We start from the raw sequence: 15987 nt of genomic DNA, 5'->3' as shown, positions 1-15987 counted from the left end.
ATATGACAACGAGATGCTGCGCTGCCAGAAACTTGTATTATTGTCGGCTAGTGAACGAGTCCATAATGGAGATTCATTCACAAACGAATCGCTCCCTCCGTCAGTATGAGCAGTGAAAGCAGGAGAGGAGCTGTGTTTCAGGACATGATTAGATCAAATTAAACAGGCAGGGTGAATAGTACATTTCTGTACACACAAACACAAGCTTTTTGTCAGGAATGGCCGTGCGATCACTGATCCATCAATGTAGAAAAGTGATGTAAAATTATAATTTTCGTAATTAGAAAAGAAAAAAGTGCATGCTAACATCCAGGAAAACTCCCGATCATAGATATATGTGTATATGTGTATATCTCTGGCTTTTGATGGCCACAGTCCTCCACTGTACCTTGGTCCCACATTTATTTCAAAGGAGCGCTACCCTGTAGCAAGATGGCGGCGCTATTGACGCATTCCGTCCAATAGACAACAATAGGGTAGGCGACATCTAATGTATATATCTATGAGGAGTTGCCAGTAGAGGGTTGTGATGGAGATGCAATGCTGTGTTCACACCAGACGCAGAAGAAGCATCAAGCGCGAGTGATTTTAATGTTAGGTTAAGGCAAACGCGTGAATAGACACCTTGCGGCATGACAAGCGCGGATGATGCGAATGGTGTGGTGCGTATGGCAAAATATGCACGAATAGCGCGGCGCGAATTGGGCATTTTGTGCGTTTGACAATTAATTTACTTGAACCGAAACAAAAATAAAAACTCACCACACCAATGTTTTTATAATGTCCGACGGCAAGCAGTTAATCGAATTCTATCAATTAGACAGAACAGGCATCATCAATTGTCAGCAACTCGAGGTTGATCACTTCACCACTAACTGATCTATGCTTTAAAACATACATTTTGGGAAACGAGTTTCTTTTCCAATATCTAGTGTAGTCAGGGCTGGAGCAAGCTGAACTGGCGCTCTAGGCAAACGACGATCAAGCCACCCTCATACTGAAAGTGGAAACGGAAGTGACCAGTTCATGTAATGTTACCTTAGCTACAGCTTTCTGGTCTTCCGTAAGAGTATAACTGCTCTGGTTTTGTACTGTAGGGTTGAGAGATTGACCAGCAAACTCAATGCAAATGTGAAGCCGTCCTGCCACAAAACTGCAAACTATCTTCAGTAAATTGAATCTCTGACTCTGAGGGTGCACTCACACTATCACTCACACCCAGTTCATTTGACAAGTGTCAGTGCTCTGCAGTGGCGCAAAAAGGGGGTATGCAGTATATGCGGCGCATAGGGGCGTCACACATGGGGGGCGCCATTGTGCCACAACTATTTTTGAAATTATCCATATTAAAAGTTTCAAATAATATATATATATATATATATATATATATATATATATATATATATATATATATACACATATATATTTATATTAATAATATATATATATATATATATATATATATATATATATATATATATATATATATATATATATATATATATATTTTTTTTTTTTTTAATGTTTATTTAGCATTTTATACGCGTATAATATTGTATTTTATTAAATAAAAAAATCATTCCACCCCTCCCCCCATTTTTCATACCATATACATGTTTTTATAAATTTATTATGTATCATATTGACTCATCAGGCCTTTTGGTAACTTCTTAGCTCAAAACTATTTTAATTTTAGCTACAAACAAAGTTATAACATTTCAATTAAATAGAACATTTCACAGTTTGTTTTTATTTTTTTTACACTAAACATTTGAAAGTGTTTTTTATTTCACTTTTAGCAGTTTCAGTCAATTGTTCTGGCAAAGACAGACCTTACACTTCTCACTTTATGCATGTGAGAAGTAATCGCAATGTTCTTTCGCCCTTTAGGACTCCCATGTCTATCATTTTGTTTTGACAAATGTAGTACAAAAAGTCCAAAAGCAAGGCTAGTCAAGGTGCTATAATCATTTAGTGAGGGAAAATTAAATTGAGAAGAAATTTGGGGAGGTATGAGATGCATTTCTTTGCGACTTAACATGCTTGATGTAATCATACCTTTTACTACTTCATACTATTTCAGTTGTGTTCAGAACTGCGAAACTGTATTTTTTGAAGCATATTGATATCTTTATGAAAAAATATCTTTAATTTATTGATGGAAATATTTTCCACATTTTATCACTTGCCTGTTTTAAAATATAGTTGGATTGAAGGGGGGGGGGGGGGGGGGGCGCGGAAAAGTTGAAGCCGCATACCCATCAGTAAATGTGCAGTTGCGCCCCTGGTGCTCTGAATTGGGCCCAGGCACGATTCAGCAGGGTTCGGTTGGGCTTTTAGTGTGAGAGCAAAGTGTACCTGAGCTCGAAACGTCATGTTTAATATGAATTTATTAATCATTCTTACTGTTCAATGAACGCAAACTGTCATAGTTTATTAAAGACGCAAACCCCTCGCTGCACCTTCAGCAAACCTAATACCTGTACAAGGTACGAGCACGAGGACTTGATAATTGATGAGCATTAAAGTTGTGGATCTGTTCGGCAAAATCATTAAATCCCAAATGACTAAAACGATATAACTAAAACAATCTCCACTGTGCCCAGCGAGAGCGCTTCTCTTTCTGTTAAAATGAACAGTCGCATCACCGATGACTCAAGCGTGCTCAGGTTCAAAAGGCAAAATGCAGCATGAGTGCAGGCCCTTGGGGGAGAGGGGATTAGGGACAATCACGCTTCACTACGGTGCGAGGCAACTGTACCTAGTGCGAGTACGCGCTGAGTCTACTCTTGACCTAACACACAAGGCTTTTTGATTTAAACTGTTAATTTCCTCTTCCTAACAGCATGATAAGTAACTTTTAAGTAAAGCACAGCTTTAAGCTGTTTTTTTTTTTTTTTACTCTTGATTCAATTTTTAGCACTGTTCTTATGAGCAATTCTCAAAAGCTTGATAAATACAGGCCCAGGTTAGTAGCATATATTAGGGTATCATATTTTTATATAAGGGAGTACAAAACTAATCAGATAATAGCAAATAGTAGCAAATAGATAAAAAAAAAGATCAGTTGTAAAGTAAATCACAGCAAATGACATTTAATCTTATGATAATAAATGTTTCATAAATGGAAATAATTGAAAACTGAACCAGGCTATTTATTTTTCTGTGGAATTTTAATTCCTTTAGCGCACAAAATGAAAAAAACTTCTTTGTTATTAATGTTCTTCAGCCTCATTATTGAACAATCAGGAATAAACACCAACCTTTTCATTCTTCAGTCTCTCCAGCTTTGCAGGATTTTTCTGGATGTCTCATTTACTCACGGTGCTTTAATAAAATGTACATAAATCACATTAGTATAAGCAACTGTGAATGAATATAAGCTATTCACCAGATGCTAAGTATATTAGCATTGTCTACATGACTCAAAGCAGATTAAACCGCGAGAAACGGCAGCAAAGTTAAGCATATCACACTCACAAACGTTACAGATGACACAAATTAAACACTTACATTGAATGAACACAAAACACCGGTAACATTAGTTGAATTACACACACGCTCCGATTAATTCTCTCTCCACCTCATAATAAGCGCCGAGGGCGGGATATTTTGCCTGCACGTTGCTCAGGGAACGCCGATTGGCTGCCTGTGTTGCTCAGCGAACGCTGATTGGCTGCCTTTGTTGCGCAACGAGTGCTGATTGGCTGCCTGTGTTACTCAGCGAATGCTGTTTTTCCGTCACAAGCGGGAGACGGTCGTCATGACGGCAGAATATATGCAGGACCAAAACATGGACGAGTCGGTACTGTGTGGGGTAGATGTATGTTTTTAAAGGTTTTCATACGGCCTAATCCTCACTATTTTGACCAAAATACATCATGAAATATGTATTTCAGTGTTACAATCTGTTTATGAAGTAAATCTAAAACAATAAGAAAGCTGAAGAGGGGTAAATAATGTCCTCTACCTGATGCTTTACTGTACACACTTAACTGGCGCGAAAATAATCCAGTCTCCTAGGGAAAGACACAAGATGGCGAAAGTCATATTTTAATTAATAAAAACAGTGCCAAACAACCGAGCTAAAGTCTGATATAGCTACAGAATTCATTCATTTTCTTTTAGGCTTAGTCTCTTTATTAATCTGTGGTCGCCACAGCGGAATGAACCGCCAACTTATCCAGCACGTTTTTACACAGCGGATACCCTTCCAGCCGCAACCCATCTCTGGGAAACATCAACACACACACACACACACACTCATACAATTTAGCTGCCCAATTGATGGCGGCAAATATTAAATTATATATTTGAATGCAGTGACTGACTTAACCCTGCTGAAAAATCCAGCTTAAACCAGCCTAGGCTGGTTGGCTGGTTTTAGCTGGTCGACCAGGCAGGTTTTAGAGGGGTTTTGGCCATTTTTAGGCTGGTTTCCAGCCATTTCCAGCCTGGTCTTAACTGGTCAGGCTGGAAAATGACCAGCTAAATCCAGCTAAAACCAGCTTGACCAGCCTGGTTTAAGCAGGATATAGCTGGTTTTGGCTGGACTCCCAGCTTGGCTAGGCTGGTCAAGCTGGTTTTAGGTGGATTTGGCTGGTCATTTTCCAGCCTGACCAGTTAAGACCAGGCTGGAAATGGCTGGAAACCAGCCTGAAAATGGCCAAAACCCCTCTAAAACCAGCCTGGTCAACCAGCTAAAACCAGCCAACCAGCTTAGGCTGGTTTAAGTTGGATTTTTCAGCAGGGAAGTATTTCAATTAATGTTAATATCTGCTTGTATTTAACCTAGGCCAACCTGAACACATGACAGGTGATCCAGAGATGTGTGGATTCCTCTTGGCAACAAATTTAATTAATGTAAACACTGGAGAAAAGTTTTAATTTTGAACATTTTAATGTCAATCTGCTGAAATAAGTTATATGTACATTTACATTCTGACCTTCATGAGCATCAACAGTCATGTCAAAGCAGTCAGTAAATCAGCATACTATTATCTCAGAAACATTGCAGGAATCAGATGCTTTGTTTCCAGTGAAGACTTAGAGAAACTTGTTGATGCTTTTATCAGCAGCAGGGTGGATTACTGTAATGGACTCCACACTGGTCTTCCCAAAAACACAGTCAGACAGTTGCAGCTCATCCAGAACGCTGCGGCCAGGATTCTGACCAGAACCAGGAAGTCAGAGCACATCACACCTGTCCTCAGGTCTCTACTCTGGCTCCCAGTTACATCCAGAATAGAGTTTAAAGTATTATTACTGCTCTATAAATCACTATATGGCCTAGAGCACAATACATCACAGATATGCTCACTGAATACAAACCCAACAGATCACTCAGATCTCTAGGATCATATAAACTAGAAGTTCCATAAGTTCAGTCAAAGCAAGGGGAATCAGCTTTTAGCTACTAACAGCGCCCCCGGCTGCTGGAATCAGCTTCCAGAAATGATCAGATGTGCTCCAACATTAGGCACATTCACATCAAGACTGAAACACATCTGTTTAGCTGTGCCTTTACTGAATGAGCACTGTGCTGCGTCCAGCAGATCGCACTATTATGTCTTTCTCTTCATTCTTTTTTAACACATTTTATCTAATCATTTTTATTATTTGTTTTTATTCTTGCTTCTTTTATTCCTGTTTATGTAAAGCACTTTGAATTGCCACTGTGTATGAAATGCCTATTAGGTAAACGTAGTAATCATGGAAAGAGATGAACAAGCAACAACTGGAGACGGATGGATTTACTTTCCACACCTAATCTCCAGTATTTTCTGATGGTCACACCCGCAACACATGAGAGAATGCTTTGCTTATGTTGATGTCACGTGTGCTGCTTTTATCCGGTGTGGATTTTCATGTGTGTCTTAAGATGCGACCACCGTGTGTAACTCTTCAGACACTGATCACACTTGTACGGTTTCTCTCCAGTGTGACTCCTCTCATGTGCTTTCAGGTTTGATAACTGTCTGAATCTCTTGTCGCAGTGTGAACACACGTATGGTTTCTCTCCAGTGTGAATCCTCTGGTGTTGTTTTAACACCCCATCTGTAACAAAAGTCTTCTGACACTCAAAGCACATGTGCTCTTTCACTCCAGTGTGGATCTTCTGATGGTCTTTTAAACTTGACTGGTGTCTAAAACTCTTCCCACACTCAGAGCATGAATACGGTTTCTCTTTAGTGTGAACTCTCAGATGGATCTCCAGCTGTGAAGCCCTCAAAAATGTCTTGCCGCATTGATCACATGCGTGTGTTTTCTCTCCAGTGTGGATCAGCTTGTGTCGATTAAAGCTTGATAAATGTCTGAAACTCTTCCCACACTGAGCGCATGTGTACGGTTTCTCTCCAGTGTGAATCCTCATGTGAAGCTGGAGAGTTTTTTTGTATCCAAAACTTATTCCACACTGAGTGCAGGTGAAGCATTTCTTCTCCCTTTTCATTACAAAAGCATCTTCAGTCAATAAATGAGGGATTTTCTCGCCTTTTACAAGTCCGTCATCATCATTCGCCTCATTCTCTTCAGTAAAGTCTGAAATCAGAGTTAACAAGGTTCACTTTTTAGTTAATCACAAACAATCAGAGGAAAATTGTGACGTGAAAATACATATCCTTCTAAAAATCATTATCAGGTATATTAAGGTAGAGTAAATTTAAATGTTTTAGAGGGAAAAAAATGTGACAAAAATATCCAATAAATCAGTTCAGATCACATTTAGTTCGGCCTTATGATCATATATTTTTAAAATAAATATGTAAATAATAGCCAGCTGAGTGTCGGTCTTCCCTTTTTCACTTGGAGAATATCCGCTTGTTAAGTGGTGACGTGTTTGTGACGTATGTAATACTGTTTCCGGGTCCATTCATTTGAGTGGAGAAATCATTCGTATATGATCACATTTTATTCCTATCACACATTAAAGTTAATTTTACATAAAGTCATAGTGTACACAACAGTCTCTGGCCTTGCTGCATAACAAAAACCAAAAATGTATCAATTTATAAAAAAATTGATCACTTTCTGGCCATCGGATATTAGGCATGGACATATATATTGCGATCGTGATTTTTGAAAGTATTAAATCGCTTTGTAAACGTTTATTATTACCATTTTATGAGTCTCCCCATTCAGTTCAATAGAGCGCTTGGACCCGGAAGCCGATTCGCGTGACGTCACACTTAACAAGCGGATAGGGATGTGCGGGGCACAAAGTAACGCAGGGTTAAGGCCCATTCCCAATTTTACCCCTTAGCTCTTCCCCTTCCCCCTCATTTTGCGCATGCACGCCAAGGGGTAGGGGTGTCCCAATTCTCTTTAGCTTGAAGGCTTACATCCCATTCACACGGGCTTCAGCGTCAACGCTTCCCGTTCACTTTAAATGGGTGACGTCAGGCGTTGCCGAACTGCATTGTGGATCCGTCAGCACCGCTTCAGAAGCATTGCTCGCTGCAGAAGTTGGGACTAGCTCAACTTTTCAATCGCTGACAGAAGCATCAGCCAATCAGATCGCTGTATGCAAATACACCAGCTAGACAGTGGCCTTTTGCTGATCTATGACGATCGTTACAGCCCCAACTTCAGACACGCCTTCAGTCAAGCGTTGATGCTGAAGCCCCGTGTGAATGGGGCGTTAGGGCTCAGGGGAAGGGGTGAATAGCTCTTCGAACAAAGATTTTTCAGGACCACACTTGAAACCAAGTGGTAAGAAATTTTCCCAGAATGCACCTGCCACAACCGCAGTATTGCTGAACCTGGATGTGTAGTGGTTTTCGCTTTTTCTCTTAATGAATCAAACTCAGTCTGGAGGTTATGAATATCAGAAGAATATACTTTATTGTCGACAACAAAGGAGAATTTTCAGGAGACCCCCAGTAGCATCTCTGTCTGAAAAATTCTGCCTCACTGATGTTCTGGCCTGCTTAAATACTCTTTTGCAACAGTTTTTTCCATTTGTTCTAATTTGTCACACAAGATCCCACCTAGGTTAACCCCTGACCTCATTTTCCACCTAGGTTAACCCCTGACTGTAGTGGTTTTCTTGGTTTTTCTCTTACTCAATCAAACTCAGTCTGGAGGTTATGAATATCAGAAGAGTATACTTTATTGTCGACAACAAAGGAGAACTTTCAGGAGACCCCCAGTAGCATCTCTGTCTGAAAAATTCTGCCTCACTCCTGTTCTGGCTTTACTTAAATACCCTTTTACATCCGTTGTTTTCCTTTGTTCTCCATATATTACACAAGATTCCTCCTAGTTTAACCCCTGACCCCAAATTCCACCTCTGACATCTGTTTCCTGAGACACCTCAGGCTTTTTTACCACTCTCTTTTCATCCCTTTTTTATGACCCTTAGTTGTTTCCTCAGGCCATTTCCCCTTACTCACTCTACATAACACTTTAATTGTTTTAATGGTATGCAAGTCTACAAGCAGATTATACACATATAATTTGAATATATAGATTAACTTCACACTTTAAAGAATATAAAATCCACCTCATGACCTCAATTTCCACCTAGGTTAACCCCTGACCCAAACCTGGTAACTATATAACTTATCCATTTCTTCTGATATGGTACTTCTTCTAATGGTATGCAAGTCTACAAACAGATCATACACATACAATTTGAATATATAGATTAACTTCACACTTTAAAGAGTATAAAATCCACTTCAGAAGTTAGGAGATCCACAAATTAGTATGTTTTGTCATTATTACGAATTTTTACGACAAACAAGCACATGTTATTATATTCATAACCGCGTTTGTGTTTTACTGTCATGCTTTGAAAAAAAAACGCTAAATTTCGCAATCTATAATCTCTATTAATATCTCCTGTACAGCAGTCCCACAACATTCTGATGCTGGTATACCCTGTCAGTAATGTCTAGTGGCTGGGAATGGGCTGTTTACAGTGTCTGCTATAATGTTAATGTTGTTTTTGGTGTGTTTATCTTGATGAATATGGCCACTGTGTAAATGCACAGTAAAGTTATGATCTTATTGCCACATTAGATCATCATCATAACATACTATATGCCTTCAGTGATTTCCTGAAGATAAATACCAAAAAACAAAGCAACTGCAATCACTACAGCAGTCGCCATCGTCTGAAGCAGGAGATCGCAATGACATATGAAGATATGTGCAGGTGCTGCAGTGCTGTCCCAATTCTTAAGGCTGATTTATACTTCTGCGTCAAACACCGGCGTATGCTACGGCGTTGACGCACAGGCCTTCGCCGTGGCCGTCGCTGACATGCACCTCTCAAAAAATGTAACTACACGTCGCAACAACGCGTAGCGCAAGCTCTGTGATTGGTCGGCTTGGTAGCGCTGACGAGTCTGGGCGGGACCGAGAGCCGCGCTAGCCCAATGGAGCGATTGTTTACAAGTGTGGAGTCCCGTGAAGGAGCTCCGGATGGAAAGTTTTGTTTTGTGTTTACCTCATAGTTAAAGTTGTTGCACGTCCGCCGGTTTCTGCCTCAAAATGAGCGAGTTTGAGCCACTTGTACATCCCGGAAGTGTTTAGGAAAAGCAAAACATCAGCGAAGAAACTCGACACAGAGGAACATTAAAGACTGATTTATACTTCTGCGTCTAACGCCGGCATATGCTACGGCACTGACTCATAGCCCTTCGCCGTCACTGACGTGCACCTTTCAAAAAATGTAACTACACGTCGCAACGACGCGTAGCTTAAGCTCTGTGATTGGTCGGCTTGGTAGCGCTGACGAGTCTGGGGGGGACCGAGAGCCGCGCGAATGGTGCTAGCGATTGTTTACAAGTGTGGAGTCCCGTGAAGGAGCTCTGGATGGAAAGTTTTGTTTTGTGTTTACCTCATAGTTAAAGTTGCTGCACGTCCGCCGCTTCCTGCCTCAAAATGAGCGAGTTTGAGCCACTTGTACATCCAGGAAGTGTTCAGGAAAAGCAAAAAAGCAGCGAAGAAACTCGACACAGAGGAACATTTACACCTCACTGCCAACTAGCGTTTCAGAAGTGTTAATGCAGACCGACAGAGACAGCGGGCAGAAGTATAAATGCACAGCCACACGCATTGCATGCGCCGTGGGTTAAGCCGGTCACTTGACGCAGAAGTATAAACCAGGCTTCAGGGGTAAATTTTGAAGCTCTTCCCCTTCACACTTGGTTGTAAGGGCCATGGGGAAGGGGTGCAAAAATATTGGGATTGGGCCTAAATGTAACAGAGTTTTAAGGTATTTGCTCAGGTAATGCTTCCGACACATCTTCCTACCAAATATTGAAAAAGTTTGGTGAAATTTGGATGAGAAACCCCACATGGAAAGAACCTTTAAGACATATATATCTTAATATAGGTTTTGATATAGGTCTGATATGTTGACATAGGTTGATATATGTGACATATATAAAACTGCCCGTTTTCCTATATTATATGTACATATATGCACCTCCGCTGGCTGCGTGCGTACCTCGCGAGACAGACGAGGCTTTTATACTCGTTGTGATATTCTTTTAAACGACAGGGGGCGGTCAAAAGAAACCCACCGTAAAATCAGACGGATAAACAGAGAAGTAGGAACTTTCCGGAAGTACGTTGTAAGGCTTAAAGCTTACGCTGCTATTCTGTACCAATAATCGGAAATAGAAAGCAGTTGAAGGACGGCGTGTTTAAATCCATTATTTATCTGACTCCATTGTAATTAATCTGACTCCATTAAAGTTGTTATCATTGTTGATAAAGAGAAAGAATCTCTACGTCTTAAAGCAGGCAAAGTAGTTTATTAAGTTACATGTTTAAATATACAGATATTAGAATGACACAAACTAACATACTGTATAAAGAAATTAGCTGTAACATATGCACTGCTGAGCAACAAACACAGTGAAACTGCCTTTGTTAGCATATGAGGCTACACACTGGTGTGCGGGAGATGCAGAGTAAAAGCCATTCTCCCAGATCAACAGTTACCTTTTCCTATTATAACCTAAGCAAAGCATTGTCAAACATGAGTGAAAACCAACCCCCAAGACCAGCTGAACATGAGAGCAAAGTTGAAGAGATGAAGTGGGGGAGAAGAACATTAACATACTCTCCTCAGACCATGACCCAACAATAGTAAATATATTGTAGATTGAAACACAATTAATCAATGTCTCTGTTGATTTCATCACTACAACACTGAAGTCATGAACTGTCAAATGACACCAAACATGACATAGTTATCTGAAGGAAGATCACGAGCAGATGAATTGTGTATGGTGAAGAGCACATGGTCACTGCAAGCAAATGGCAGAGATGTGTATCAGAGCTGTGAGGAACTCTGCCACACCAGGAGGACCCCTCCCATGCTTGGAATGTCTCAGTAGTCCTTCATTAGCATAGAAGGAAAAGTATATAATATTTTCTCAGCTTACAACGTCATATCCTTAATATCATTGGTCACACTTTACAATAAGGTTCATTGGTTAATGTTAATTAATGTGTTTTCTAACATGAACAAACAATGAACAATACATTTACTACAGTTTTTATTCATGTTAGTAATTGTTAGTTAATGAAAATACAGTAGTTCATTGTTAGTTCATGTTAACTCATGGTGCATTAACTAATGTTAACAAGCATGAGTTTGGATGTTAATAATGCATTAGTAAATGTTCAATTATGATTAATAAATGCTGTACAAGTGTTGTTCATGATTAGTTCATGTTAGTAAATGCATTAACTAATGAACCTTATTGTAAAGTGTTACCATATCATTCAATACTTTTAAACTATTTTATATCGTTTTTAATACATTACTATAATGATTATAAGCATATTTATAACCATTAAATGTTTTAATCTAATTTTGATCACTTGCTTTTGTTTACATATCAGACAGTTTTACCATTTAAAGTTTATTACAATATTAATCACAACACATGAGTTGCTCTACAAATATTTTTTTTATTATGGCAAGAACAAAAGCAAAAAAAAGTACACTTGCAAAAAAAAAAACTGATGTTTTTTTTTTGTTTTTTTTCTAGATTTAGTCTGTATACACAACCATATACATCAGTGTAAAACCTATACTGGTGGAAAGACATATTCAGTAATTGTGTACCTGGTCTCCACTTTTGCTATGGCCTCTCTTGGCATAAAAAAACTGATCCCTCAGGTTTTTCCAAACTTTTTTTAACATAAACTCTCCTCCTTTCCCACTGCTGTTGCTATTTCTAGCAAATAATCATTGGTCATCATCACTTGCTTTTGTTCATATCTCGAACAGTTCTACCTATTACAATTTATTAAAATATTAATGACAGCAGAACATGAGTTGCTCTACAAATAAATGTTTTATTATTGCAAAAATAGAAGCAAAAAAAGCACACTTACTAAAAATACTGATGCTTTTTTTGATTTAGCCTGCTCCACAGTTCACACATTACTGTCTGGCATGCGGTTGAGTCTCCGGGCCTGCAGCTTGATACAACTAACCCCCCTGTCTGTTACAACTTGCCCCACAGGGGGGGGTAAATAGTATCATTTTTACTCCTGGTACATTCGGCAATACTGCGCAGAAACCACAGATCCGGCGATCCTAACTTCAGTGCTCACTTGTAGGAGAGGCTTGTGTGTTGTAAGTAAAAAAATAAGGCTTGTCTAACCCAATTACTTTCTTCATTATTTAGCCAAAGCCAAAAAGTGTTACTTTGTGCCCCGCTCTGCCCTAAAGTCTATTTATTTTCCTGTTTTCATTTCAAAATAATAATAATAATCATGATGTTCCAATAGTGCGCATGATTAATCAGAAGCTCTTATTGTTCATCAGCCGCATTATTGAGGAATCAGGAATAAACACCAACCTGTTTGCTCTTCAGCCTCTTCCTCTTCAGTTCTGCAGGGTTCTGGATCACTCATCTTCTCTCTGTCCTTCAGATATCACCTCTTCCTGATGCTCTGATGCTCGTCTTCACTTGTAGACTGATGGGAATACTCCAGTATTTATAGCTGAACTGAAGAGGGAGGAGCTTCATTTAAGGGGGAGGGGCATCACTGAAGGAGGAGGGGCAGATCTGCAAAGATTAAAATCCTATATTTCTTCTAATTAACACATAGTTCACTTAAAACTGTCTTTTGATTTAAGGTAAACTAATTATGAAGTGTTTTATACTATCAGCTCAAATTATATCTGCTTTTACTGTAAAAAACAACTATTATAATCAGTATAGACCATTTCAATGCGGTGATGTCATTGACCCATGAACATTTCCTGCTTGTTATCAAACTATTTCATCACTAACAAGAGGTAATTCAATCATAACGTAATGTTAAAGCAGCTCTCATAACAGTTTTTACCAATATGTGGCTCTTTCCGGATTCTCTGCAGCTGTAGAAATTAACAATATATTCAATCAATTAAATGTACATTCGTATTCTGACCTATTAGGTAAATAGTAATCATGGAATAAGATGAACATGAAACTATTGATATGGATGACACTATTGGTAATAAAAGCAACAACTGGAGACGGATGGATTTAATTTCCACACCTAATCTCCAGTATTTTCTGATGGTCACACCCGTAACACATGAGAGAATGCTTTGCTTATGTTGACGTCACGTGTGCTGCTTTTCTCCGGTGTGGATTTTCATGTGTGTCTTAATCTGATTTAAATGTGTGAAACTCTTCAGACACTGATCACACGTGTACGGTTTCTCTCCAGTGTGACTCCTCTCATGTGCTTTCAGGGTTCCAAACTGTCTGAATCTCTTGTCGCAGTGTGAACACCTGTATGGTTTCTCTCCAGTGTGAATCATCTGGTGCTGTTTCAAGTCCCCAGCTCTAACAAAAGTCTTCTGACACTCAAAGCACATGTGCTCTTTCACTCCAGTGTGGATCTTCTGATGGTCTTTTAAATTTGACTGATGTCCAAAACTCTTCCCACACTCAGAGCATGAATACGGTTTCTCTTTAGTGTGAACTCTCAGATGTTTCTCCAGCTGTGAAGCCCAAAAAAATGTCTTGCCGCATTGATCACATGTGTGTGTTTTCTCTCCAGTGTGGATCAGCTTGTGTGTTTTAAGCGCTGATGATTGTCTGAAACTCTTCCCACACTGAGTGCATGTGTACGGTTTCTCTCCAGTGTGAATCCTCATGTGAAGCTGGAGACTTTGTTTGGATGCCAAACTCCTTCCACACTGAGTGCAGGTGAAACATTTCTTCTCCCTTTTCATTACAAAAGCATCTTCAGTCAATAAATGAGGGATTTTCTCAGCTTTTACAAGTCCATCATCATCATCATTCTCCTCATTCTCTTCAGTAAAGTCTGAAATCAGAGTTAACAAGGTTCACTTTTTAGTTAATCACAAACAATCAGAGGAAAATTGTGACGTGAAAATACATATCCTTCTAAAAATCATTATCAGGTATTGTAGTGGTTTTCTTGGTTTTTCTCTTACTGAATCAAACTCAGTCTGGAGGTTATGAATATCAGAAGAGTATACTTTATTGTCGACAACAAAGGAGAACTTTCAGGAGACCCCCAGTAGCGTCTTTGTCTGAAAAATTCTGCCTCACTAATGTGCTGGCCTGTTTAAATATACTTTGACAACACTTGTTTTCCTTTGTTCTCCATATATTACACAAGATTCCTCCTAGTTTAACCCCTGACCCCAAATTCCACCTCTGTCATCTGTTTTTCCCTTATTTCTACATATGTCACACAAATTCCACCTAGGTTAACCCCTGACCCAAACCTGGCAACTATATATCTTATCCATCTATACGTCTCTGTTTACACATGTGTTGCTCTGTTCTTATCCATTTCCTGAGACACCTTAGTTGTTTACTCAGGCTTTCTCCCGCTCTCTTCTCATCCACTTCTTGTGACCCTTAGTGGTTTCCTCAGGCCATTTCCCCTTACTCACTCTACATAACACTGTAATTGTTTTAATGGTATGAAAGTCTACAAGCAGATTATACACATATAATTTGAATATATAGATTAACTTCACAGAGTATACAATCCACTTCAGTTTAAAGCATATTAAGGTAGAGTAAATTTAGATGTTTTAGAAGAAAAAAAATGTGAAAAAAATGTTAACAAAATATCAAATTAATCAGTTCAGATCACATTTAGTTTGGCCTTATGATAATGTTTTTTTAAATAAACATGTAAGTTAAAGCCCGCTGAGTGTCTGTCTTCCCTTTTCACCTGGAGATTATAAAGTCTATTTATTTTCCTGTTTTCATTTTAAAACAATAATAATAATGTTCAAAGCTCTTTATCCTTATCGTTCATCAGCCTCATTACTGAGGAATCAGGAATAAACACCAACCTGTTTGCTCTTCAGCCTCTTCCTCTTCAGTTCTGCAGGGTTCTGGATCACTCATCTTCTCTCTGTCCTTCAAATATCACCTCTTCCTGATGCTCTGATGCTCGTCTTCACTTGTAGACTGATGGGAATACTCCAGTATTTATAGCTGAACTGAAGAGGGAGGAGCTTCATTTAAGGGGGAGGGGCATCACTGAAGGAGGAGGGGCAGATCTGCAAAGATTAAAATCCTATATTTCTTCTAATTAACACATAGTTCACTTAAAACTGTCTTTTGATTTAAGGTAAACTAATTATGAAGTGTTTTATACTATCAGCTCAAATTATATCTGCTTTTACTGTAAAAAACAACTATTATAATCAATATAGACCATTTCAATGTGGTGATGTCATTGACCCATGAACATTTCCTGCTTGTTATCAAACTATTTCATCACTAACAAGAGGTAATTCAATCATAACTTAATTTCAAACTAACTTTCACAACATTATTGATCAATATGTGGCTGTTTTCAGATTTTCGCAGCTGTAGAAATTAAAAATGCATAACAGGACGTACGTTGGGACCATTGTTATTGTTTACATCCCTCAAAATGGTCAATAAGAGTGTAAATAAAGAATATACTAAGAAAACAAACGTACACACTTGCAATGAACAAACAACCTATAATGAACTT

General features: G+C 38.9%; 3 protein-coding genes across 11 annotated transcripts in view; all 3 read right to left on the bottom strand.

The window, feature by feature from the left end:
- Window positions 1-3591, bottom strand: part of znf1186 (zinc finger protein 1186) — an 18767-nt gene extending 15176 nt beyond the window's left edge. The window contains exons 1-2 of the mRNA XM_087302064.1: window positions 3514-3591; window positions 3264-3327 (exon numbers count right to left, since the gene is read on the bottom strand). The gene's annotated coding sequence lies outside the window, so the exon portion shown is untranslated. The remainder of the gene's footprint in view (window positions 1-3263; window positions 3328-3513) is intronic.
- The window catches only part of LOC147838311 (uncharacterized), a 441300-nt gene that overhangs the window by 156388 nt on the left and 268925 nt on the right, over window positions 1-15987 (bottom strand). The window lies entirely within an intron of this gene.
- On the bottom strand, window positions 4882-15426 carry LOC147838314 (uncharacterized). 9 transcript variants are annotated; one of them, XM_087303848.1, is made up of 5 exons: window positions 15314-15426; window positions 13525-14301; window positions 13330-13360; window positions 12837-13046; window positions 4882-6540 (listed from the first exon to the last, which is right to left on the bottom strand). In XM_087303848.1, exons 4-5 carry the CDS (start codon window positions 12889-12891, stop codon window positions 5849-5851), a joined length of 747 nt encoding a protein of 248 aa, XP_087159974.1. In that variant the 5' UTR covers window positions 12892-13046; window positions 13330-13360; window positions 13525-14301; window positions 15314-15426; the 3' UTR covers window positions 4882-5848. The 9 variants fall into 9 exon arrangements, 8 of the variants coding, with proteins under 8 accessions (XP_087159974.1, XP_087159975.1, XP_087159971.1 ...); XM_087303849.1 differs by having other exon boundaries at window positions 12837-13026; XM_087303845.1 differs by having other exon boundaries at window positions 13330-14301.

This window comes from Danio rerio, chromosome 22 (genome assembly GCF_052040795.2).
Source record: "Danio rerio strain M-AB ecotype USA chromosome 22, GRCz13ab, whole genome shotgun sequence".
In the NCBI taxonomy this organism is placed as follows: Eukaryota; Metazoa; Chordata; class Actinopteri; order Cypriniformes; family Danionidae; genus Danio; species Danio rerio.
Note: the sequence above shows the minus strand (reverse complement) of the source record. Positions and strands in the feature narration are given on the sequence as shown.